The following is a 24,742-nucleotide window of genomic DNA, read 5'->3' on the forward strand; positions in this document are numbered from 1 at the left end:
CACCCTCTCTAAAGTAGTGTTATGCTGTCTTCTGCATTGAATTCAGTGAGTGTAGGTTGTGAATTGTCTAAATCTTATCCCATAGTCAAGGCTCCACTCAAGTTTCACCACTTCCCAGTTCTTGCCCTCATCTCTTCACTTCCCCACTCGTCACACAGTTGTCACAAATATACCCCTTTGTCGGTAGTCCTTTTCCTCCTCTGCAGATGTGTTGTCTGCCCGGCTCTGTCACTTAGCAGCTGTGTGACCTTGGACAAGCCGCTTGACCTTGCTGAACCTCAGCTTTCACATCAATGAAAGAAGGATTATGATGATACTTGTTCCTACCTGCCCTCCTGCCCTCCCAAGGTTGTTGTGAAGAGTGCATATGCCAGAGTATAGTGTAAACCCCCAACCTTGTACAAAAGGGAGCTGTTATTATTGCTGGGAGCCAAATCTTCTTGACAACAGGAACCAGGTCTTACTACTTAATAGTTGTATCTGTAGTGCCTCACTCAGTCCCAAACAGGGGACACTCTGAATGAGAGAGGAAAGGAGGACGGAGGGGCAGAAAGAAGGGAAGGATGACTTTTGTCAGTTTTTATACCCTATTTTACTAGTTATCGTTCTCTCCTTCAATATAGCTATATCTTATGAAAGATTTTTTTTTTTCCTAAAAAGACATTTTGCACTGGGCAGAAGGATGACTTTTTTTTTTTCCTTCCAATATTCTTCCTCTACATCTCTTGCTCCCTCAGCTAGCTGGGTAGTGGTGTTGGAATTTACTCTGATCATTTGATTTTACGCTCATGAGAAAAAAACTTATACAATTGGAAGACATCTGAGAGATCAGAGATCAAATGCCTCATTTTATAGGTGAGATCACCCAGGGAGGTAAGTGAAACCACCAAAAGTTTCAGTCATTAGCAGCAGAGAAAGAACTGGTTTTTAGCTGTTCCTTCAGGCTGACTCTGAATAATGAAGTATCAGTGATCATTTTTGCCTGCCTTTGGAGGGTATCTTAAGTGTTGACTGACACTATAAAGCTCTTTCTCGGATCAGTGCAAGGATTTTTTTTTTTTTTTTTTTGCGGTACGCGGGCCTCTCACTGTTGTGGCCTCTCCCGTTGCAGAGCACAGGCCCAGCGGCCATGGCTCACGGGCCCAGCCGCTCCGCGGTATGTGGGATCTTCCCGGACCGGGGCACGAACCCGTGTCCCCTGCATGGGCAGGCAGACTGTCAACCACTGCGCCACCAGGGAAGCCCAGTGCAAGAATTTTTGTTGTTCAGGAGGGCTTAGGGAAAAAAAAGATTTGCTAATGCTGGATCATCATACTCCCTGCCTGCTGTCCACACTTTAGGAGTTTATTTATATATGCTGATAAACTGGATCACATAAAGCATAAAAATCCCTTTGTAACTAGTTGCATTACGCATCAGGCTTAACAACATTCTGTACTGCAAAGCTCAGTGTCTTGGGTGTGTGGGCATTGAGGGAAACGCAGCTCCTCTTTGCATCTTTGAGTTCCTTCATAGGTACCTGTGTGCCTGGCCCTTCCTTCCACTTTTACCACTTTCTTCCTGGTGTGTCGGACAGCACTTTAGAGCCAGGCAGACCTGGGTTCATATTCCAACTCTGTAGCTTAGAGGCAAGATATGTTTAGGCAAGTCCCTTAACCGCCATGAACTTCAATTTCCTCATCTGTGAAACACAGACAATACTGCCTGCTTTGCTGGTTCGCCTTATGGTGTAGAGGTAATGTGTGTAAAGATGGAAGAAGGTATTGAAGGAAGATAAAATGTCTGTTTCTTCTCCAACTTTTCTGTCAAATCCAAGTTCTACCTATTAATTTCATTAACTTAGTTTTTATCTTTTATAACACACATACATACCTTTCAATATTATTAATAAGGCATTTTGCTTTTCTATACAAAACATCCTTTCATCTGATTTTTCCAGGGTCTGGCTGAGAATTTTCAGAAGGCTTAGTGTGTAATTTATCTCTTTTGGAGATTTTCCTTCCTCTTGCTAAAAAAAAAATTTTTTTAAACCCCACCCCAAACCAAAACCCACCAAGTTGGACATCATTTCTAAATTTGAATCTCCTTTTAAAAAAACGGGTTCAGTTAGTTTAAAGAGAGGTTTCTCAGAAACACATGTAGTGTATATTTTTCATCTCCACGAAGATTATGTCACAATTCCAAACCGCTATATATATTTTTTCCTAATAAGGCAAAGGCTTGCAGGTAGTTTACTTTCTTGCTTTTTGAATAGAGAAAACATTCCTTTAAAAAAATCAATTTCTGGTCCTTTGTAACAACGCTTTAAAATGCATGTGGTACTTCAGTGGAATTTGGTCCAGTGTCAGCAAACACTATATGGCAGGCACAGGGTCAAGTAGTGGGAATACAGAGGAGATGGACACGATGTCTCTACCTTCAGGGAGCACCCAGGGTCCTTGTAAGGGAGACTGACAAGTCAGCAGGCCGTTGCTATATCGTACAGTCCTGTGAGACCACAGAGGAGAAGACTGTAGCCAACTTGTGAGGAAAGGGCTAGACTCACCTTCTCGGAGGAGGTGACAATTGGACTGTGACTTGAAAGATGAAGAGGAGTCTAAGAAGCTGGGAAAGGGCATTGCAGGCAGAGGGAGTTGTGTGTTCTAAAAGCACGGAAGTGTCAGAGGTAAATTTAAGGACCATCAGGGTATGATGTTGGGGAAAATGGAGGGGAAGGCAGGGGCCAGATCTGGAGGGGCCCATGTAACACTGAGGGGTTTGACTTTTATCCTGAAAGCAATGAGGAGCCTTTGAATGGACCTCCCAGGGAGTCTTACACCAGAAGGAGACCTTAGAGGTCAGAGTCTAGCATTTCATTTGACAGATTTGGAAACTGAGGCCGACGAAATTGACGTACTCGTGGCCACACAGCTAGTCAGTGGCTGATAACGTACATCTTTGTATAGACCCAGTGGTGCCTGGGGAGTAGGGTAGAGGGGAGCCTTCACGATGAAATTCCAGTGTTGACCTTGTGAAGGCAGATTCTCATAGGAACATTTATCCCAAGATTTATCATGGGGACTGCATGATTTGGGCTAATGACCCCAGCATGCCTTTTTTGCATATCATGTCCTTTAAAGGAAAGGCCGTCACGAGCTAGAAATGCTCTTTGACTATTTTTAGGCTGTGTGGTAGGGGGAATTAGTGGAATTCTTAAGGTCAGCTCCAGCTGTTTTTCTCCAAAAGACCAACTGAATTTTTCATGAGATTTGCTCATTAGGGCTTTTACCCTTCAGTGAGGCATTGTACTGAGTCTGAGTCAGCCTGTCCTGGGAAATAAGGGACGAGAGTATGGGGAAAACTAGACTGGAGTTGGGATGGCTGCTGCCCTTTTTTAAAAATGTTAAGCACTAACTAATATTAAGTGCTAATTAATGTTAAGCGCTGTCTTAGATGTGGTTGGTTATTTCTCATACCTTCTCAATCACAGTGAAGGTCCTTCTGGATTACAGCAAATACCTCAAAGGATTGTGGGGTTTTGAAGATTCAGGGATGCCATATATGTAGAGTCTGACACGATGCCTGGGTAGAGTTCTGACTAATTGCATCCTAGTACACTGAGTAGCACCTTTCATTCAGGACTGTCACCTTGGAACACTCTACAGATATCAAGTCAGATATTCCTTAAGAATCCTGTGAGAGGAACTTGCCTGTGGTTATTTGGCATCTACAGTTAAAATACTACCTCTCTATTGTGGGTCAGGGACTATATGAAGGCAGGTGAAGTGAAAGTATTCTTCATTTCTTCTGGAGTGCTCTGTGAACCCTTACTCCTATCTAATCATATGGGTGTCTTTTTGGAGCTCACGCTGTGTTAGAAGGTAAATGGATAAATATAGCTGTAAAGCATTTTTGCAGTTCACAAACTGTCTTTCCATGTGTGGTCTCATTGGCCCCCTGTAGTAATTCAGCAAGGGAGGTGGGCAGTGGTTAGAATCCATTTTAGAAAGGAGGAAATGGAGACTCAAGTAAGTGCTATGTTCGTGGTCACCAAGCTAGTCAGTGGGTGACTCGTTTTCAAACCAGATCGTATGACTTTAAATCTCATGTTCTTTCCTCTTCATGATGCTGCCAACTAGATTGAGAAATAAAGGGCCAAGTTTCTCCTCTAGCATAAAAGTGGTTTAAAGAATGCCTTTAAAGGAAGGTAACTGTTGCATACCCAACTGAGGAATGAAGGATCATGTCCAGCATGGGATTTCTAGACATGATGGAGTAAAAGTGAACTTTGTCCCGCTGGCTCCGGAATAACAGCTATTTTCTGATCTAGAACTCAGTGACATTAAAATAACAATGTATAACTTATGCTAATGAAAACAGTACTCATTTAAAATCGTTGGTAGGGTTGAAGAGTAGTTGAGAGGCATTAACCAAAGAGAGTAGGTCTTACAAAATTTCTATCTTAAGAATTCTGCCTAACACAGATGATCCGAAAGAGAACCAGAATACTTCTCCCCTTCTCTCTTAAATGGAGAAAAATGAGGCCATCCTTACTATTCACAGAACAGGAAGCCTGAGGAGATACTCCCAACTTAACTTCAGTGAGTTAACTTCAGTGAGTTACTTAATATTTAAGAGTTTTTTGTTTTGTTTTGTTTTTTTACTATTACTATGTGCAAGGTACTGTGTGGCTACAAAAATGAAGTGGACATAAATCTTTCCCTTAAAGAGCCTAGAAGTGGGAATTTGATATGTTTCTGTAATGTTTATGTAATTGTTGAAAGCTTATTGTGTTGGGCGCTTAGATATGAGCTTAAATCTTCTCAACAACCCAGGAAGACAGGTATGATGCCCATTTTACAGATGAGAAGCCTGAGGCTCAGAGAAGCTAAGTAACTTGCACAAGAGGGTCAAACTGTACCCAGGTCTGACTCTGGAGCCTGTGCTCTTTCCTACTTCAGATGACAGATGTACAGATAAGAGCCTAGGAGGGCTCAGTGAAAGAAGTAATTATTGCTAGCTTGTGGAAGGGATATTTTTGAGGGGCAGGGGGCTGCAGGAGCAGCTTCATGGAGGAGCTGGGGCTTGAGTGATTGGTAAGGTTTGGATGTGTGCAGAAATAAGGGAAAGACATTCTAGGCGATGAGAACAGCAAGAACAGAGGTCTGGTGATGATAGTGTAGAGCTGATATTGAGGAGTGATTTGGCTGGAATTCACGGGGTGAGAAAGGGTCCACGGAAAATAAGATTAGATAGGGAGCTTGGGATGAGAAGTATGTCAGTACTAGGAATTTGGATTTACTCTGCCATCAGGGAAGAGCTAGGGAAGGTTTTTAAATTGAGTATGGCATGCTCGAAGTGGGGCTTTGGAGTATGAGTCTAGCTGGACTGTATACGGTAGCCAGAAGTGAGGGTGAACCAGGAAGTAAAGAAGCCATGTTCAGTTCATGTTCCCTTCTAAATGAGTGGTAGAAAAGGAGAGAAGGGGTTGAATTGGAGGGAGAGTGCAGAGGTTCAGTCAACTGAACCTGGAAACTGATTGGCTATATGGCAAGGAGAGGAAAGCATCCACTCTCAGTGTTGCTTTTAAAGATGTATTTAGTCAACAGAGTTCCAGGCAACAAACTGGGGGTTCAGAGATGAATAAGGCACATTATCTATCCTCAGGCTGTATTAGTTTCCTATTACTGCAGGGCAAGTTACCACAAACTTAGTGGCTTGAAACAACACAAATTTATTATCTTACAGTTCTGGAGGTCAGAAATCCGAAATGAGTCTTACAGGATAAAGTCAAGAAGTTGGCATAGCTGAGTTCCTGCTGGAGGCTCTGGTGGGAGAATGTTTCCTTTCCCCTTCCAGCTGTTAGAGGCTGTCTGCATTCCTTGGTTCATGGTCCCTTACTCCATCTTCAAAGCTCGTCACTCCAACCTGTCTTCATCCTCACATCTCCTCTCTCTCTTTTAGACCATCTTGCATCCTTATGAGGACCTTGTGATTCCATTGGGTCTGCTGAAATAATCCGGGATAATTTCCCCATCACGATAGCCTTAATCACATATGTAACGTCCCTCTTACCGTTTACCATATTCACAAGTTCCAGGAATTAGGATGTGGACATCTTTGGAGGACCCTTATTCTGTCTACCAGGGAGTTAACAAACACATCTATGGAAGATAACTTGACAAAGCTTTTTGTCCCTGTAATCTCTTTTTTCTTCCCTTTATTCAATCAATGAGGCACCTGTTGTAAGTCAGGCACCATGCTAGGTGCTGAGGACAGGGGGATGCCGAGGCACCTCGCTGCCCACCTCTAGAGGAAGAAGAATTAGAGAAGGGCTGTTAATGTAGAACCAGAGACCAAAATGTCAGGCTCTTGGCTCTTGATTTTCTAAAGTGGAGGTCCAGGCCTAAAATGAGAAGGTTTAGAAGAATTTTGGTAAAATTTCAAAATGGGATCCTCCCACCCAACCTCTCTACTGCCAAACCCCAAACCCCAATTTAGATTTTTTTTTTATCTACTCAAAGGCCTCTGGGGATGGGGGTGTTTGCAGAAACCAGGAATTTGACTCCTTACAATAGGGTGGGAGGTTAGAAGAGGGAGACAAGTCTAATGAAGAAAATAGAAAAAGCAGCAGCAGTAACATTCCAACCTCAAGGTAGCATAGAAAGGTGATTGAGTTGGTGACATGTTGAAGATTTATTGTCAGCTGGTGTTTATGAAGCCTTTACTACGTCCCAGACCATTTAACCTACAGCCCAGTGTCATCCTCACGGTAACCCTGTAAGGTAGGCCTAACTGGCTATGTAGCACAGACCAAGAAACAAACCCAGAGCCCGTAGGGGAACTGCCAAAGAACTAATGAAAGATCAGTCTCTTTCCAAGCATCTTTTGACCCTAAAACCAGAGTGTCCTACGCCATCGCAGCAGCCTCTTATGTCAAGGGGTACAGTTAATGCATGTGGTCGGCATTATTCACCTGTATCCATTTCAAAACAAGTGTCTCGGGCTTCCCTGGTGGCACAGTGGTTGAGAGTCTGCCTGCCGATGCAGGGGACACGGGTTCGTGCCCCGGTCTGGGAAGATCCCACATGCCGCGGAGTGGCTGGGCCTGTGAGCCATGGCCACTGAGCCTGCACGTCCGGAGACTGTGCTCCGCAACGGGAGAGGCCACAACAGTGAAAGGCCCGCGTACCGCAAAAAAAGAAAAAAAAAAAAACAAGTGTCTCTCGGAGAGGAGCAAGAAAGACCTTGCACACAGTTAAGAACATGATATATCTTACACTAGGTTGGTATTTCATAGAGGAAAGACTATGTGAGGACATCGTGGGAAGGTGGCCATCTTCAAGACAAGGAAAAAGACTCAGAAGAAATGAAACCCTCTGACACCTTGATCTTGGACTTGTAGCCTCCAGAACTATGAGAAAATAAATTTCTACTGTTGAAGTCGCCCTTTTTTTGGGCATTTTGTTATAGCAGCACTTTCAAACTAATATAATGTATGCAGAGTATATAGACATTCTTTGTGCCATTCTTGCAGTTTTTTATGAGCTTAAAATTAATTTTTTCATTTCAAAATAAAAAAAGGAAAAATTAAAGAAAAATGGCACACATCTATCTATTCTAACATAGAAGCAAAAATATTGAAAGAGTATCATTAAATTTTTAAAACCCAAGTCACAGAAACAATATCCACTTTTTTGTTGAGATATGTGATATGAGTATCTGAATAGAAAATGCCTGAATTGGCATATAATACAGTGTAAAACAATGATTACTTCTCTGAAATGAAGTTGGTAAGTGTGAGAGAAAAAGAGGTCATTTACTTTATATCTTGTATGATTTTGTGATTTTCAAACATTTTTTTAACAAAGAAAATATATGTTACTTAATGATAATAATAATAGTATTAGTAATACATTCCATGAAAAAAAAAAAAAAGAACCTGATGTATCTTTGATGGGATAATTAATGGCCTGACCAGAGAGATTTGAGCAGGTCTGGGCCAAGGGTGAGGCACATAAGGCACCCAGGGCACAAATCTATGGAGAAAAGGTCACACAAGCACTGGCACTGCACTTGCCATACCCTGCGAGTGAGCGTCTGCTTACATCGTGTGCCTGGGTGCCTGACTGGTAAGGAGGCCTCACTCTCAGGGTGCGGCTGTGCTCACACAACCTTGCCTCCTTGAATTTTGGGCCCTGGGCATCTTGCTTGCCTCACCCTAGGTCTTAAATTTGAGCAGGGGCCAGAAAGAGGAGAGGACCAGTGAGTTCAGTGACCTCAGTGCTGGCTGCACATTCAAACCCCCTGAGTAGCTTAAAAAAAAAAATCTCGGGTAAGGTCTGACCCCAGACCAGTTAAATCAGAATCACCGGCACGGGGTGGAAGGAAGGCAAAGAGGCCTAGGCACGGATATATTTTTTTAAGGTTTTTCAGGTGATGCTAATATACAGCCAGGTTTGGGAACCCCTGAGTTTGTACATTTGGAGAGAGTCCCTCACTGCCAGGCTGAGTAGGAATGTACATGATTGTACCAAAAGTGAGGGTTTATGTAGTCCTTTTAAAGTCAGAGCTGAGGATTGCTACAGTTCAGTTAACTTTATGATCCTGGGTTTAATTCCAGCCTGGTTAATAAATCAGCTGGTTCTTCCACTCCCTTCCTCTGAATTTGAAACCTAGAAAATAATTAAATCTAGAATTCATCTGCAATGCCTGTTGTTATCATCAATGTGCTGGTTTCAGGGGTGCTGGGAAATGTATCTCAACCCATTTTGTTAGCCCGTTTGCAAATCCTTATGTGGGTTGAATCTGTATCTGTCCCGGAAGATAAAGGAGGTCTCCTCTGAGTGTCCCAGCTCTCACATTAGGTAGCTGTGTGACGTTAAGCAGTTGGTCTAACCCCTCTGTGTCTCAGCTTCCTCATCTGCACAAAGAACTGGTTATGACTCCATGATTCAGCCATTACTTCATTTTTGCGTTTGCTCTTGTTACAGCTGGAAAACAATTGATGTACAAATGAACGTGCTTAATTTTGCTGTACTCTTTAACCAGTTGTCAGCCATTTTTCTGACCTACTGGGAATCCTTTATAGCTGTGATTGCCAAACCTGGCCAAACATCTGCATCCTGTGGGAACATTTTAGAAAATGCAGATTCCCGGGCCTTGTCCCTGAAGATCTTGATTCAGTGGGTCTTAAGCAATGTCTGGGAATCTGCTGCTCATCAGCCATATTTTGATACAAGCAATGATAAGTTTGATTAAAGTGGTAGAACTCCCAATTTAGATATCACTATAGAGTTGACCGTTGACAGAGATCATAGTTCTTCAAGAAGCCTTCCCTGGCCCCCCGAAACTACATTATAAGCCTCCTGGTTAAAAGTTTTAAGGCACCCTGCTCTTCTGTTTTGTAGGACTTCTCAGGCTTGTTCAGTATCTGTCTTCCTTTCTGGAATATAAGTTCTCTAAGGGCAGAGACGGTGTACACTATTCCAACGTTTGGGACATACGACCTAATCTCTTCCAGAGTTGAGATCTGTGGTGTGTGCTGCCATGGCAAAGGGAGAGGAAGTTTCCGTCTGGCATTTTGAACTGAGGCAGGGCTCCAGGTGCTTCCCAAGCTGTGTAACCAATAAGAGCCCATAACTGTGTTGGCTTTTACAGCAGCTCCGTGCGATGTCCGATGAACCTTGTCATACTGTCTTAAAGCTTCTGGATGTGTTGTAAGTCATCCCTTTCGTAGGTTGTCGTCCCTTTTTTTAGATTTGAGATGTCAGCCCAGGTGTGAAGATTAATATGAATTTTCAGCCACCCATTTCCCCAGCTCCTTTCTCTTTACTGTTTTTATCTTTTGAAATCCTGATATTCCAAGACAATACAGATTAAAAGGGTAGTCCAGGCACATTTATCGAGACTGAAAAATGTAAAAAATTCCAGTTCCATTTCCCTCTCTTGGCATTTCAGGCCCCTCAGGGTCTGACCCCAGACACTGTTTCCCCACTTGTACTCTACACTCCAGTTACCAGCCTTCTTTTTGAACACCCTACCTTCATGGTTTCATGGCCAGTGCACTTGCCCAGAATGCCCGCTCCCTTCTTCTCAGCCTCCAAGGCTCTCATCATTTGATCTCCTTCCTAAATCCCTGTGGCCCCTGACACTTGGTCTGTGCCTCCTTTATTAGTACTTGACATAGTACGTGTACGAAGGTAGGTTGTGTGTGATACTGTCTTCTTCACGTGGCCCATTATCTTACCCTTGACTGGGACTTGATTAAACTCTTTGATTCCTATGGGTACCATAAGTCTAAACTTGCCTAGGAATGGCAGAAGGTGAGCTTTTCTAGAAATCCAGAGACATTATCATTAGGTTTGAAGAGGAGATTAAGGTGTAGGGAGCATTGTCACATATGAGTAGTCTTTCCTTCTCTGCACTTTCTTCATCCTTAGTTTGATATCACCAAGTCAGTCTATGGGAAATGTTACCTGTCAGTTGCATCAGCCCCGGGGCTGAAGGCGGTGACTGAAGTAGAAAAATTTCTTCCACTTTTGGAAAAATCCTCACAAAAGTGAAAGCTTTGTATCTTGCGATGCCTGTCAGTTTTGACTTTCAGTTGTTCCCCTGTGAAAAAATAAAACAGAAACTTATTGGATAAATTATTTTTTCTTATTCCATCTATATTTTTTCATTTGTTCACTTCTTCCTAGATTCATTTCATTTATTCATTCGACTCAGGTTGTTTTTGAGAAGCTGCTTTGAACCAGTCACAAGACAATTGTTCTTTCCTCTCAAGAAGCCCAATTTAGGCAACTTAGAGTAAATAATTTACATGTTTTTTAGTAGACTGATGAAAGCAGAGACCATGCAGAAACAAAATATTCACATAGCCTTGTTTCCTGACAGTGCTGTGGACAAAGTTTGCTGTTCACATAAACACATTTCTATTAAAAACAACAACAACATTCTGATTGAGTTTAAACACATCTGAAGAAACCTTTTTTTTTTTTTTTTTTTTTTGTGGTATGTGGGCCTCTCGCTGCTGTGGCCTCTCCCGTTGCGGAGCACAGGCTCCGGACGTGCAGGCTCAGCGGCCACAGCTCACAGGACCAGCCACTGCGCGGCATGTGGGATCTTCCCGGACTGGGGCACGAACCCGTGTCCCCTGCATTGGCAGGCGGACTCTCAACCACTGCGCCACCAGGGAAGCCCTGAAGAAACTTCTTTTAGTGATAGTTTCTGGTTCCTGGGATTGCTACCATTCTCAGAGTCTAGTGAGCACATATAAACACCCGCATATTGACACAGGTGCCTTTTTTCCTCTATCCATGCTTGTCTTCTTTTCCATGTCTATCCGTAAAACAAACCCAAAGGGCCCAATCATTTTCCTGTTGCTGACAAGTTCTGCAGAGCAGGCCGTGCTTTGAGGGCCAGTGCAATTCACTCATAGGAAATGACAAAGGAGAAAGTAGGGCGTCCAGAAGGAGGGACAGCTGGGTGAAAACAGGACTGGGCTGGGCATCAGGACACCTGGGGGTCTAGTTTCATCTTCGTGCCTAACTAGCTGTGTGACTTCTCAGAGAATAAGGGGGGGAGGGGTGTCATGAAAGATTAAAAGCGGCAGCTTTAGAATCCTACAGCCCTGGGTCCAAATCACATTCTGATTGAACGACTGTGGACAAGTTACTTAACTCCTGAAGCCCCATGTTATCTGCACGATGTGGAGAAGACCTGCCGTACTGGGTGGGCAGAGTGATTAACTGACCTCCTGTGTATGAAGGGTCTTAACACCACTTGCTCACTTTTCAGCCCAGAGAAAAATGACCAAGAGAGTGAGAGGCTTAGAAAACATCATGTGAGGAACCCCTGAGGGAAGGAGGCAGTTCATCTTTCTCTCAACAAAGCAGACTCAGGGAGAACATGAACGCTGTCTTGCTTTCAGACTGTTGGGATGTCATGGGGCTGTCAGAACAATTTGCTTCTCTTCTGAAAACCTCATCATGTGAGAGTCACTAAAGTTTTCCTTCCCTTCCTTGAGGCCCGCAGGCTTTGGTAGAGCAGCAGCCATCTGGGAAAGGAGAAGGTGCGGAGAGAGTTGGGGGAACGAATGCTGCTGTTAACCAGACTTTAACCTGGGTTTGGTTGGCAGAACGTTGGAGATTAGGCCTGCAAGCCTAGCTCTTCTCTTTGCTGCCGTCAAAAGCAAACACCAACTGTTTGAGGCCTTTTGGACAGCTGACAAAGAGAAGAGTATAGGCTTTTACAGATGTGGCATAGCAGGGCTGACACATGCAAAATATTTTGTTTGTTTTCTTCCAGTTTCAGTGAAATACAATTGACATACAGTACTGTATAAGTTGAAGGTGTACAGCATAACGATTTGACTTAAATACACCATGAAGTGATTATCACAGTAAGTTTAGTGAACATCCATCACCTCATGTAGATACAAAATTAAAGAAATAGAAAAAGTGTTCTTCCTTATGATGAGAACTCTTAGGATTCACTCTCTTAACAACTTGCATATTTAACACCCAGCAGTGTTAATTATAATTGTCAGGTTGTACATGACCTCCTTAGTATTTATTTATCTTGTAACTGGAAGTTTGTACCTTTTGGCTGCCTTCCTCCAATTGCCCCTCTCCCAATCCCCACCTCTGGTAACCATACATCTCTTTTTCTGTGAGTTTGTTTGTTTTTGAAGTATAATTGGCCTATAATACTATGATAGTTCCTGTTATACAACATAGTCATTCGGAATTTCTATGCATTTCAAAATGAGGCAAGGGAAATTTGAATTAAGCACACTTTGCATTTGGAGCCCTCACATTTCCCTTTTAGCCGCTGTTCCTATTGCTGCCCATTCCTTACTTGTCCTCGACACTTTCTTCCTTCTCGCCAGAGCCTCACAGTATTTCCATAAAGAAGGGAAGGTAGGAGTGAAGAGACCCTTCATACAGGTGAGGAAACTGAGGTTTGGAGAAGTCAGGTAATTTATTTAAACCAGACAGTCATGGTGAAGGACCTGGAGCTGGAACCCAGTGAATAGCATGGACCTGCTTTTTCAATGATGGACCCTAGAGCCAGGTTCACGTTAAGGCGGAAGTGGAAGCTCAGTCCCCTTACACCCGTGTTCACGTATGAAATACCTGACTGCCTCGTACGTAGATGGGTGCCACAGTGGCAGGTGATGGGTGGGCATACAAAGCACTTAGAGCCCCTGGCCTTGCGCATAAACTAGTGGAGGACAGATGTGAGTAGATGGGATTCGAGATGGTGTGGCGAGTATCCTGAGTGAGGAAGTTAGGTGCCCATGGAGCACCCCAGAGGGGCACCTAACCTGGCCTTGGGAGGATGGGGAAGGCTTCTGTGCAGTAAGTGACATCTCACCTGAGACCCGAGAGGTATTTTCTCAGGAAAGGGTATTCTAGGAGCCAGGACAAGCATATGAAAAGGCCTGAAGGCAAAAGGAGCTGAAAAAGTTCAGTGGGGCAGGAAAAGAGCTTGGAGAAGAAAGCAGGTGTGAGTTCACGGAGGGCCCTACAGGCCACAGTAAGGACTTTGAGCCTTAGCCAGTGGACAGTGGGAAGTTAGTGAAGGGTTTTAAGCCTGGGAATATGGCTTTGTCATATTCATATTCAGTAGCATGAGGAGGATGGGAGGGAGGGCTGAACCTAAGGAGAACTGTTTGCTCATCCTGGGAGTTACTCCTTCTGTAAACACGTCAGGCATCCCTGTTACCAAGATTCATCCCTCCCGAATTTTTGCACTGAGGTTGCCTCCATGCTGACAGTCAGCTCTGGGCCAGTGATTCTTTTATGCTGAAGCAGAGAATGAGGGTCCACAGCCAGACAGAAGAGCGTTTTTCTGCTTCCCCAGTTTGAGGATCTGTGTGCAGGGGAGAATTAAATGAGATGTCAATATTGGAGTGACCTATTCTAACAAAGCCACTGGCAAATGCCAGCCCCGCCACACACAAGCTTGGTGGCAAACACCTCCCTGGGCCTCATGGTCCTCATTTAAAAAACAAAGGTAACAAAATACCTCCCTCAGATCTTTGTGAGAATCCAATGAGATGATATATGTAAAGTGCCAGGCGTTAGGAGGTGCCCAGTAAATATTTATTACCTCCTTTTTTTTTTTTTTTGCGGTACGCGGGCCTCTCACTGCTGTGGCCTCTCCCGTTGCGAAGCACAGGCTCCAGACACGCAGGCTCAGTGGCCATGGCTCACGGGCCCAGCCGCTTCGCGGCATGTGGGATCCTCCCGGACCGGGGCACGAACCAGCGTCCCCTGCATCGGCAGGCAGACTCTCAACCACTGCGCCACCAGGGAAGCCCTATTACCTTCTTTTTTTTCTGCCCTCCCTTATTGCTGCTGCAGAAATCTTACAGTCCTTGCAAAGCCCGATACAGTCTGACCTATTTCCTTTCTGGCCCACTCCATCCTTTTCTCCTCCTGGCACACTGGCCTTCCAGCACTGGCTCCCTTGAAGTTTGTTGAACATGTCAAATACACTCCCACCTCAGGACCCTCTGATACCTGCGTGGCTCATTCCCTCATCTCTGGCAAGTTTTTGCTCAAATATCATCTTCTCAATGAGACCTACCCTAGCCACTCTCTGTAAAACTCCAGTGCCCCTCACCTTATTATTCCCTTCCCAGCTTTGTTTTCCTCCAGAGCTCTTATCACCTTCCCAAAAGTTACATAATTGTTTTTATTTTTTATTTATGTTTTTATTATTTAGTTTGATCATTATCCCCTCCAACTGACATATACACTCTACAAGGACAGGAAGTTTTTAATGTCTTATTCATTAATGTATCTCCAGTGCTTAGAACAGTGTCAGGCACATAATAGACTCTCTATAAATGTTTGTTGAATGAATGAGTGAAATTGACTAGCTCTCATGATAGATATCATCCAGAATATTGGGAGTTGGGGGTCACCTGGTACTGAAGAGGCTTGATTGCCATCTGAGGGCTTTCCCACGATCTGGCTGGGTAGTAACTCCCCACTACCCAATTAGGAGTCAAGGGTTCGAGCCCTTCACTTCTTTGTAAAATAAGGACATTGCCCTTTGCCTCACCAAATAGGCTATTTTTAGGAAAAACTTAACCCTAGAAGCTTTTACACAGAAGCACTGGTTAGCTTATAGTTCTATTTGAAGGTATGGAAACCAGCATTTCTCCCTTTACCGCCCCCCCCCCCGCCCCCGCCAATTACCACTGCTGGAAAATTTAAGTTGTTTTTCTCCTTTGTTCTCTTCCTGTCCTCAACTCACTGAACTTAAAAACAATCTCCCATTGAACCTGGGAGGCAGTGTGATGCCTCATGAAGGACATGGTTCCAAGAATGTGGCCTGAATCTATTTCCTTGCCAGCCTTTGAGATCTAAGGAAGTTACTGCACATGAAAGAAAGCTACTGTGCATGAAAGAATTGAGATAGCCATCCCGTGGTGAAGTTGTCTATTTGGATTAGCTTCACTAATTCATTTACTCATTCACTTATTTCTTTTCTTTTTTTTAATTAATTAATTTATATATTTATTTTTGGCTGCGTTGGGTCTTCATTGCTGAGCATGGGCTCTCTCTAGTTGCGGTGAGCAGGGACTACTCCGTTGCGGTCACAGGTTTCTCATTATAGTGGCTTCTCTTGTTGCGGAGCATGGGCTCTAGGCACGCAGCCTTCAGTAGTTACGGCATCCGGGCTCAGTAGTTATGGCTTGTGAGCTCTAGAGTGCAGGCTCAGTAGTGTGGTGCACAGGCTTAGTTGCTCCATGGCATGTGGGATCTTTCCAGACCAGGGCTCGAACCCATGTACCCTGCATTGGCAGGCGGATTCTTAACCACTGCGCCACCAGGGAAGTCCCAACTCATCCACTTATTTCTTCACATTGAGAGACTCGCAGTCAGATGGGAGAGATGGAGAGCTGACAGATAATTATAACAGTGGAGATACGTAGGTGGAGGAGAAAATTTTTGTGTTAGTCAAGTTCCTGCTACAAAAGTGTTTGTTGTATAACAACCCCAAACCTCAGTGGCTTCCAACAAAAAATATTTACTTCTTGCTTCAATACCTACAGACGAGCTAAGGTGGCCCTGCTTCAGGTGGATGAGGTTCTGGTCTGTTCTTGTATCTCTTTTTCTGAGACCCTGACTGAGGAGGCAGTGGCTACCTGGGGCAAGCTCTTCTTGTGATCTATGGCCAGAGTACAAGAAGCCAAGCCAAACCACACAGGCATATCCACAGACTATGCTTGCATCACATTTATAACGTTCCATTGACCAAAGTAAGTCACAGGCCAATCCCACCTCCAGAAAGATAGGGATGAATACTCTGCTTACTGTAGTGGCAGCATGATTGTATAGTTCTGTTTCAGGGAGGAAGTGAAGAGTTAGGAATAATTGAATCTACTACAGCATTTAACTCTGGCTATGGGAGTGAGGGAAGGCTTCCTGGAGGTGGTGACTTTCATCTTGAAGGATGAGTTATTTTTCAAGACAAACAGGCAGTAACATATGCAAGTGCGTGCAAATTAAAAAAAATAAGTGTGAAGTGTTGTCTTAATATTTATTTGAGTCGTCACTGTGGGCAATATGCAAAGAGCTACAGGAAGATAAAATAAAGGTCACCTGAGTACCTGCCTATGAAGTCCAAGCTTCATGGGGGAGATCAGAAAGATGCAAAAGAGAAAAGGAAATTATGTAACCAGTACACTCTGATTCAGCTGGATGGGACAAAAGTGTGAACTCAGAAAGGAAGCTAGAATATATTTTTAGCTATTTTTGGTACACGATGCAAGCTATGCGCTCTTTTATATTCATTATTTCATTTAATCCTGACAACCTGTGAAGGATGTCCTAATGAGAAACTGAGCCTCAGAGTGGTTAGGTAACTTGCCTAACGGTTTGTAGTTAGCAAGTAGTGGTGCGAGTACTTCTTAGTAATTCTGTTTTGCCAAAGAGCAAAGAATTTATTCATAAAAATTACTAGTGTACACACTGTATTTTCTTAAGTAGGGCTGCTTTAAAATTTACTAAACCCATGTTTTTTAGTGTCTACTGTATATGCAGTACTGTGCTTGTTAAAGGGCCCTGATCCTGGAGTATCTCTGAAGTTCCACCTGGCTGTGGCATTCTGTAGGTCTCATCTTCTCACTGCTCATGGATTTAAAATGCCTCAAAGAAAATAGGATTCTTGCCCATGGTTCTACGCAAAAATGCTCACTTTGAATGTTGAGGAGTTTTGAAATTCTGCCTCTTCCATTCCCCCAGATTATATACACAACACCAGTAAGCGTTCTTTCTCCTTGGAAATGAAGGGAGACAAGCTAGGTGAGTTGAGCAAAAGTTAGAGGTGTGCAGATTACCGCTCCCCAATACTAATTCTCTTGTCATTATGGAGCACAGATATACTCTAGTGGAATGTCCCTATGCAAGAAGTGAGCAGTTTTGCAACCATCTCTTCCCTCTGTGGATGGTTAAACACTGACAGGCGTTTTTGTGCACTCTCCATCTTGGCGGTCCGGAATTGAGTTGAAGCATGTTTCATGACCCATTTTCTATTTGCTCAAGAAGCTGGCAGAACTGGTTTCCCTGATCTCAGACACCATCTCACATGGTCAGTTTTCTATCCCCAGACATGTTTTAAATCTTAAAATAATGAGCAATGCTTATAGGAACTGCCTCTCACTGTGTGGTGTTTACTGTCTCACGATTCTGCAGGTAGGTGATGCTCAGATGCTGTTGCCTCTCATCAAGTTGACGTTGGACGGAAGGAGAATAAACTGTGCTCAGACTGGTCCAGGAGAGGGCGCGTGAGCAGGAATGCCGCTGTAGGTACAAGTGACCTGTCTGGCAAGGAATGCAGCATCCCGAGAGCCTCTTCTTGACATCATCCCACAGACCACTGCTTCCTTGAGGGAAAGGGCGCTGAGGATTTTGCTATCAGCCACCTAAAACTTTTGCCCAGCCAATAGAAGACTTTTGCTGAAGAACTGAACAAGATATCGTTTCATTTCATTTTTGCATCTTCTGATCATCTGGGCTACAGTAACTGTTGTTTAGCTTTGAGAATTTTAAGCCATATTTGTTTCTGTCATTTTTGTGTACACGTTTCAAAATGATCGACTTAAGCTTCCTGACAGAGGAAGAGCAAGAGGCCATCATGAAGGTTCTGCAGCGGGATGCTGCCCTGAAGAGGGCTGAAGAGGAGAGAGTCAGGTAAGAGGCCGGACAGGTCCTCGGGCATGGGAGGATGGGCAGTCTGTAAGAAGATGGGACACTTTTCTTTCCTCAACCTTAAGTGGTAGTTCTGACTTGGAGCCTGACTTAACGGATTCCAATTTTAAGTTTATTTCCTGGACAGAACTTTCTCCTCCGTATCTCTTTTTTTTTTTTTTTTTTTCTCGGTACACGGGCCTCTCACTGTTGTGGCCTCTCCTGTTGTGGAGCACAGGCTCTGGACGCGCAGGCTCAGCGGCCATGGCTCACGGGCCCAGCTGCTCCGCGGCATGTGGGATCTTACCAGACCGAGGCTCGAACCCGCGTCCCCTGCATCGGCAGGCGGACTCTCAACCACTGCGCCACCAGGGAAGCCCCGTATCTCTTAATTTATCCCATAGGACTCCTGCCAGAAATAGTTTTGATTAAAAACCTAACTAAACTCCTTTAAATTGTTAAACACTGGATTAAAAATGAAATAATGTATACAAACACATACATACATCTACCTCTCTCTCTCTCTCTCTCTCTCTCTCTCTATATATATATATATATATATATATATATAAACACACACATATATATCAACTTTTTAAACTGAATCTACTTAAAAAATGGATCATGTATGAAATTAGAAAATATTTTTAATTTCTAAAGTTTTCAGAAGAAAATAAATTGAGAAGTAGCTCACATTTTTGCACATCTTCAGAAATGTTTGAATTGGTTTCAACAGCAATTGAAATTAGTTCTGACTGAGCTAATTTTTCATTTGTGTTCCATAAGAAGGAGTGGCAACTTTGACACACTATTCACTTTGGGAGGAACCCAAATGTTCCACATCAGCATTTCCACCACTTTCACTCACTTGCGGGGCTGGAGGAGCGTGAGGTCAGAATGCTGAAGAAGTGGGCTTGAGTCCAAGCCCTGCCATCTATTGCCTTTGTAATCTGGGGCCTTGAAGGCAGCGAAAGGTTTCCTGAATGTGAGTCATATTAACTGCATGATCCCCAACCTAGGAGTTATCCAAAAGGAACATAAGCCCTGTTCTTACTTCTTAGGATAGCAGGATCATGAATAATGGAGTTATTTGTGCCCATATTTCGTTATCCATATTTTGACCCTAATTTGAACATGGGTGCTTTATGAAGGAACATGCTGAAATTCACTTCAAGCACTCCAGAGTGTCTAACTGTGGCTACTAACAATTCATATATCGACAGTGCTTAACAGATTGCAAGGAGCTTACATGACTTTTATTTCTTCTGAGCTCACAACACTCGTGCAGTTGGGGGTGCAGGGTGGGATGTAATTACACCCACTTGATGTGTGAGGAAATTGACCTTGAGACAGGTCAGGTGACTCACCCAAGCTCATGTAGTCCGTAGGTGTCAGAAGTGAGAACTAAATCCTGGCCCTCAGGGACTCATTCACTAACTCCACCTCCCCTCCCTAAGAAAACTATAGCAGACAGGACATCCTGGGAAGACCGTTAGACCCATTTTAGAAAGAAGGGGAGGGGGCAACACAGAGAAAATATTAGTTGATTTTCAAGCGTACTGGGAAATGGGAATTCCTTTAGTCTCTCGGAAGATAAGATGGAGAGGATGGGAAAGAAAGCAGTGGAGCTGGGATCGCACCGGGTCCTGTCCCTCTTCCTGCCTCAGGATGTGGGGACTCTGAATCCTGGCGAGCTGCGATCTTTGATTCCTCCCACTTACAAGACCTTACGTGTGGTCTGTAATTCTGTTTCCTCTATCTAGCCAGGTTATGAAGAGAGATTCATTCTCCCTCCCTTCTGTATTTACTTGACCCCAGAGATTCCAGGCTACTGGGTCTTCCCTGTAGTTCTCTGATTTTGTATGAGATGAGTGGAGGTGTTTCTCAGGCATCTACAGTAATTGCTGAAAATATACTTAAAAATTCAAAGTTCTGGGCTTCCCTGGTGGCGCAGTGGTTGAGAGTCTGCCTGCTGATGCAGAGGACACGGGTTCGTGCCCCGGTCTGGGAAGATCCCACATGCTGCGGAGCGGCTGGGCCCGTGAGCCATGGCCGCTGAGCCTGCGCGTCCGGAGCCTGTGCTCCGCAATGCGAGAGGCCACGGCAGTGAGAGGCCCGCGTACCGCAAAAAAAAAAATCAAAGTTCTGCCTGGAACTGGGCCTTGTAAGGGGTGTGTATGTAGCCACTAGCACCAGCCAGTCTACAGCCACAGCAGGAATGCTGTGAGTCCGTTTGTAGCAGGGACTTTGCAGATTCTCCTTCCATGCACTGTTTCTGAGGATGCCTCAGAAGCTGCTGCTGGTGCTGCCCTTGTTTCTTGCTTTTGTAAACTGATAGGAAGAAGGCTTGGGGTGGTGAAAATCTGGTGTGAGTCAAGTCCTGTTTACTGCTACCATTCTGGGGGCCTTCCTAATTAGGCACCAAGCAGCTCATGTGGACTTGGCCACAGGCAGGTCCAGGACTGAGTGACTGTGTGCGGGGGGGCACAGATGGGCATGAGGCCCATAGCCTATGGACACTGACAGAGGCCCAATCTGTAACCTGCTCCACACAAAAGGAATGGGGCTCTGGCACCCTTGGTTTTAGGACTGATGGAACCTGGGTTGGTTCTGAGGCTGTCTGCTCCTGGGCTGGTAGAACCATGACTAGGTTTCTGGTCTCTGAAAATGCTATTCTATGGGCTTTTGCTTTTCAGCCCCGTCACCATCCCGCAGCTGTTTGTCTCTAGCTCTTCCATCAGAGTGATAGCCTGACAGCTCTGGAAAGATTTTTGGGGTCCATATCAGTCACTTTACAGATAATGAAGGAAAAGCCCAGAGAGGGGAAGTGACTTTCCCAGGGTCACACAGCTAGTCAGTGCCAAATCCATGATAAGAAAAGCTCTTGGTCTACTGCTTTTCCTTCTTCCCCATGTTGCACACTGGTATTGCTTTTTCAGAAGAACAGTAAGGGCCCTAGTGTAGACCTTGAGTCAAAACTTAGTGAGTTTGAATCCTGTCCTCACCATTGATCAACTGTGGTTCATTCAGCAAGTTACTTGACCTCTCTGAGCCTCAACTCAGAGACTGGGAATGACCCTAGTACCAAACTCAAAGAATTACAGTCAGGATTAAGTAAGATAATTCTTAATCTTCTTAGCACATAGTAGGTGATTGATACATTTTAATTCCCTTACTTACCACTCCACCTATGCCTCTAAAAAAGGACAGAGTTCTCTGGTCAGTGGTCTGATTCCTTAGAAGGAAATTACTCCTAAAACTCTCAACTATTTAATACAGTGAAATTTAATTGAGTACTCATTAAGTCTAGGGAACTTCTCTGAACAAATGGAAGGAATTTTAGGGTAATTGAAACATGGTCCCAGTGCTCAAGGAATTTACCATTTAACCATTTAATGGATTATCAATCGCAAATTTAAAATCTCAACCTTGTTTCCCTAACGTGATTTTACAATGCCCCAGTCCTCCTCCAAGTTAGTATATGGCTTTAGAAACATAAATTAGATAATTCTAATATTAGCCTAAGGAAAACATCATTAGAAAGGCAAATCTGCCACTAAAATTCAGACTGCTATTTCAAATGCTAATTCATTACGGGCTTTGGAGTATAACCCTCCGGTAGCCGTGAGGACATTACTAATGGATTATAGCACTGCTGCCCACTAAGACCAGACACTGCCTCAGAGTCCTTTACAATATGGCTGTTGGTGAGAGTTGGATTTAAACTGAAATCTGTTTGCCATTCCTGATTTATCCAGTGCTTTGACTTGTTCACATCCAAGCTCACTCAGGGCACTTTGGAGATGATTTATCCTTTATGCTACCTCCCAACCTGATTTCATGGATGAGAAAATGAGTGTCAAACAGGGGAAGCGTCCAGTTCCCAAATCACTCAACCTGTTAATAGTAGAATGTGGATTTGAACCCAAAGGAATATCTACTGTGGTATCTCGGGGGTTCTGTTAGAAGAAAGCAATTCCAGGTCACTGTCTTTCATGCTGCCTCCCTACCTGTACCACAGTGCTAGGCCCAGTTATTACCATGCCTCACTACCCAGCTTGCTTTCCTAACTACCAGCTGGAGACATTTCACAAACCAGCAGTGAAGCAGACATCAGGATGGATTCTTTTTCTTGCTCCCCGCTGCCTCCTCCCTCTCTGTCCCCCTTTTTTAAAGAAACACCACCATACATACATAGATGTAACTTTAGTCTCTTAGGGTTTGAAAGTGACACACTCTAGAGGTGGTATTTCCTGTGCTTTGTATCACACTGCCAGCAGGAAATCATTGCTGCTGTGTGTCTGTACACCGCCAGCACCACGTCCCCCATCCCATAAACACACAACCACATCTAGGGTGATGGGCGTTCTTGCAGTAGACACCATCTCAACCACGACTGCATTTTTTTTTTTTTTTTTTTTTTTTTTTTGCTGTACGCGGGCCTCTCACTGTTGTGGCCTCTCCCGTCGCGGAGCACAGGCTCCGGACGCGCAGGCTCAGCGGCCATGGCTCACGGGCCCAGCCGCTCCGTGGCATGTGGGATCTTCCCGGACTGGGCCACGAACCCGCGTCTCCTGCATCGGCAGGCGGACTCCCAACCACTGCGCCACCAGGGAAGCCCATGACCACATCTTATGATCCTCAGCTGCTGCCTTAAGACCTACTTTCTTTTAAACAAAGGCAGTTGTCATTGAAGAACTGCTTTCTAGGACCTCTGATGGCATTTTCATGAAAGCAAAGGGGAAAGGAACCAACATTTGTCTAGGATTGACATTGTACACAGAGCTTCACGTTTTCCCCTTTCATCCGCACAGCAGTGTAGCTGAACCCACTCAACAAGGGGGAGGAAATAGAGTGGAGGTGGTTAAGTGCCCTGTAAGATTGAAACCTTGCTTATGCGACTGCAAAGCCTGTGCTTCCCACGCACTGTGCTGCCTCGCAGCAGACTGTGGGGATCTGTGGTGTGTCCACAGCACAAGTGATGCGTGTTTCTTCTTGTTTTCCGCTGTAAAGAACTTTTGCAATTTATTTCATTTTCACGTGTTTGTTTTCAGATTCTCTATCAAAGGTTGAATGCCTTTGTAGAAAGAGTGAAGTGTGATGGCCATCTTAGAAATCAAAATCATGTTTGGCTCTCTCAGGCAGGATGATGGGGCAGTGGAAAGAACGTCGGCTAGGAGTCAGGCTGGCTTCCGGTCCCCGCTCTGTGTGACCTTGGGCAAACCTCTTAAACTCTCTGGGCCTCATTTCATCTATAAAGTGAGGCCATTTGTAACTATCTAAGGTCCATTCAAAACAAACATTCTCTCATTCAAAACAGACATCTAAGAGTACTTTCAAATCTCGTAGTCTAACCATCTTGCCCAGAATATACTGAGAGGTTAAAAAAAAAAATCTGGGAATGGATCAATCAACCTCTCTGGCCAGTCTGCTGATTCTTATTATGCATAGCTGAGCAGATAATATCGACCAGGTCCTGTCTATGATGTTAGGCCTTTGCCTCATCATGATGAATAGCTAGAAGCTGGGGTGTGCTACGTGAGTACAAGCAGGAAAAATGTTGAACGCAGGATGAAGGGCACCACTGCTCTTCTGGCTTTCCTCTGAAAGTGTTCACACTCTCTCTGCACCGCAGGAGTTGATGTTAGCAGTTAGGGCTGTGGACTAACTTTTTTATGTACAATTCCAAGCATATGCCTGGTGTATGATAGGGAATTAATGAACTGTTGAACGAAAAAATGAACAGATATGGCCTTTACCATACAGAGAAAGCAAGATGGCCATCTTTTGCAGTTGACTGAATTCTTTGTACATCATGGTGAAATTGTAAGGATTAAATGAGATGATGCGTGTTAAGTGCCACGCGTGAGGCCCAGTACCGAACACATGCTTTGTATGTATTAGCTGAAAGAATGGGGTGTGACCAGCATGTTCTGCCTGGAGGACCAACTGGACAGTGTCTTCTCTGGGTTGAGTGTTCTTCTGCCTTCACTTCTGCCCAGTGGCAGCCCATGGGTGTTTATTGAGCATCTTCTCTATCCTTAGCTCTCTACTAAGTACAACATGCACGTGTGGAGAGGATGGTAAGGTACAAAAAGTGTGAGTGTCAAGAAACTTACCTTTTTCCCACTTCAACTAAATGGTACAACAACGAGAGAATCAAGTGCTAATTTGGTTGGTACAATTAGAGTTCAAGAAAATTGAGAGATCAATATGGGCTGGTAGAGAAGATTTTATTTTATTTTAATTTTTTTATCAAAGTATAGTTGATTTACAATATTATGTTTCATATTATATTAGTACTGGATTGTGATTCAGTATTTTTATAGATTATACTCCATTCAAAGTTATTACAAGATAATGGCTATAATTCCCTTGCTGTACAATATATCCTTGTTGCTTATCTATTTTATACATAGTACTTTATATTTCTTAGTCCCGTACCCCTAATTTGCCCCTCCCCCATTCCCTCTCTCCTTTAGTAACCTCCGGTTGGTTTTCTATGCCTGTGAGTCTATTTGTGTTTTGCATGTACATTCATTTGTATTATT

The 24,742-nt window shown here is 44.0% G+C and overlaps 1 protein-coding gene across 1 annotated transcript in view; it reads left to right on the forward strand.

Annotated features, from left to right (window-relative positions):
• Positions 1-24,742, forward strand: part of SYTL2 (synaptotagmin like 2) — a 100,969-nt gene that overhangs the window by 26,349 nt on the left and 49,878 nt on the right. The window contains 1 exon segment of the mRNA XM_032641674.1: positions 17,697-18,194. Within this exon segment, the coding sequence (XP_032497565.1) occupies positions 18,094-18,194 (101 nt within the window). The 5' untranslated portion in view covers positions 17,697-18,093.

Source organism: Phocoena sinus, chromosome 8, assembly GCF_008692025.1.
Source record: "Phocoena sinus isolate mPhoSin1 chromosome 8, mPhoSin1.pri, whole genome shotgun sequence".
NCBI classification, from domain to species: Eukaryota; Metazoa; Chordata; class Mammalia; order Artiodactyla; family Phocoenidae; genus Phocoena; species Phocoena sinus.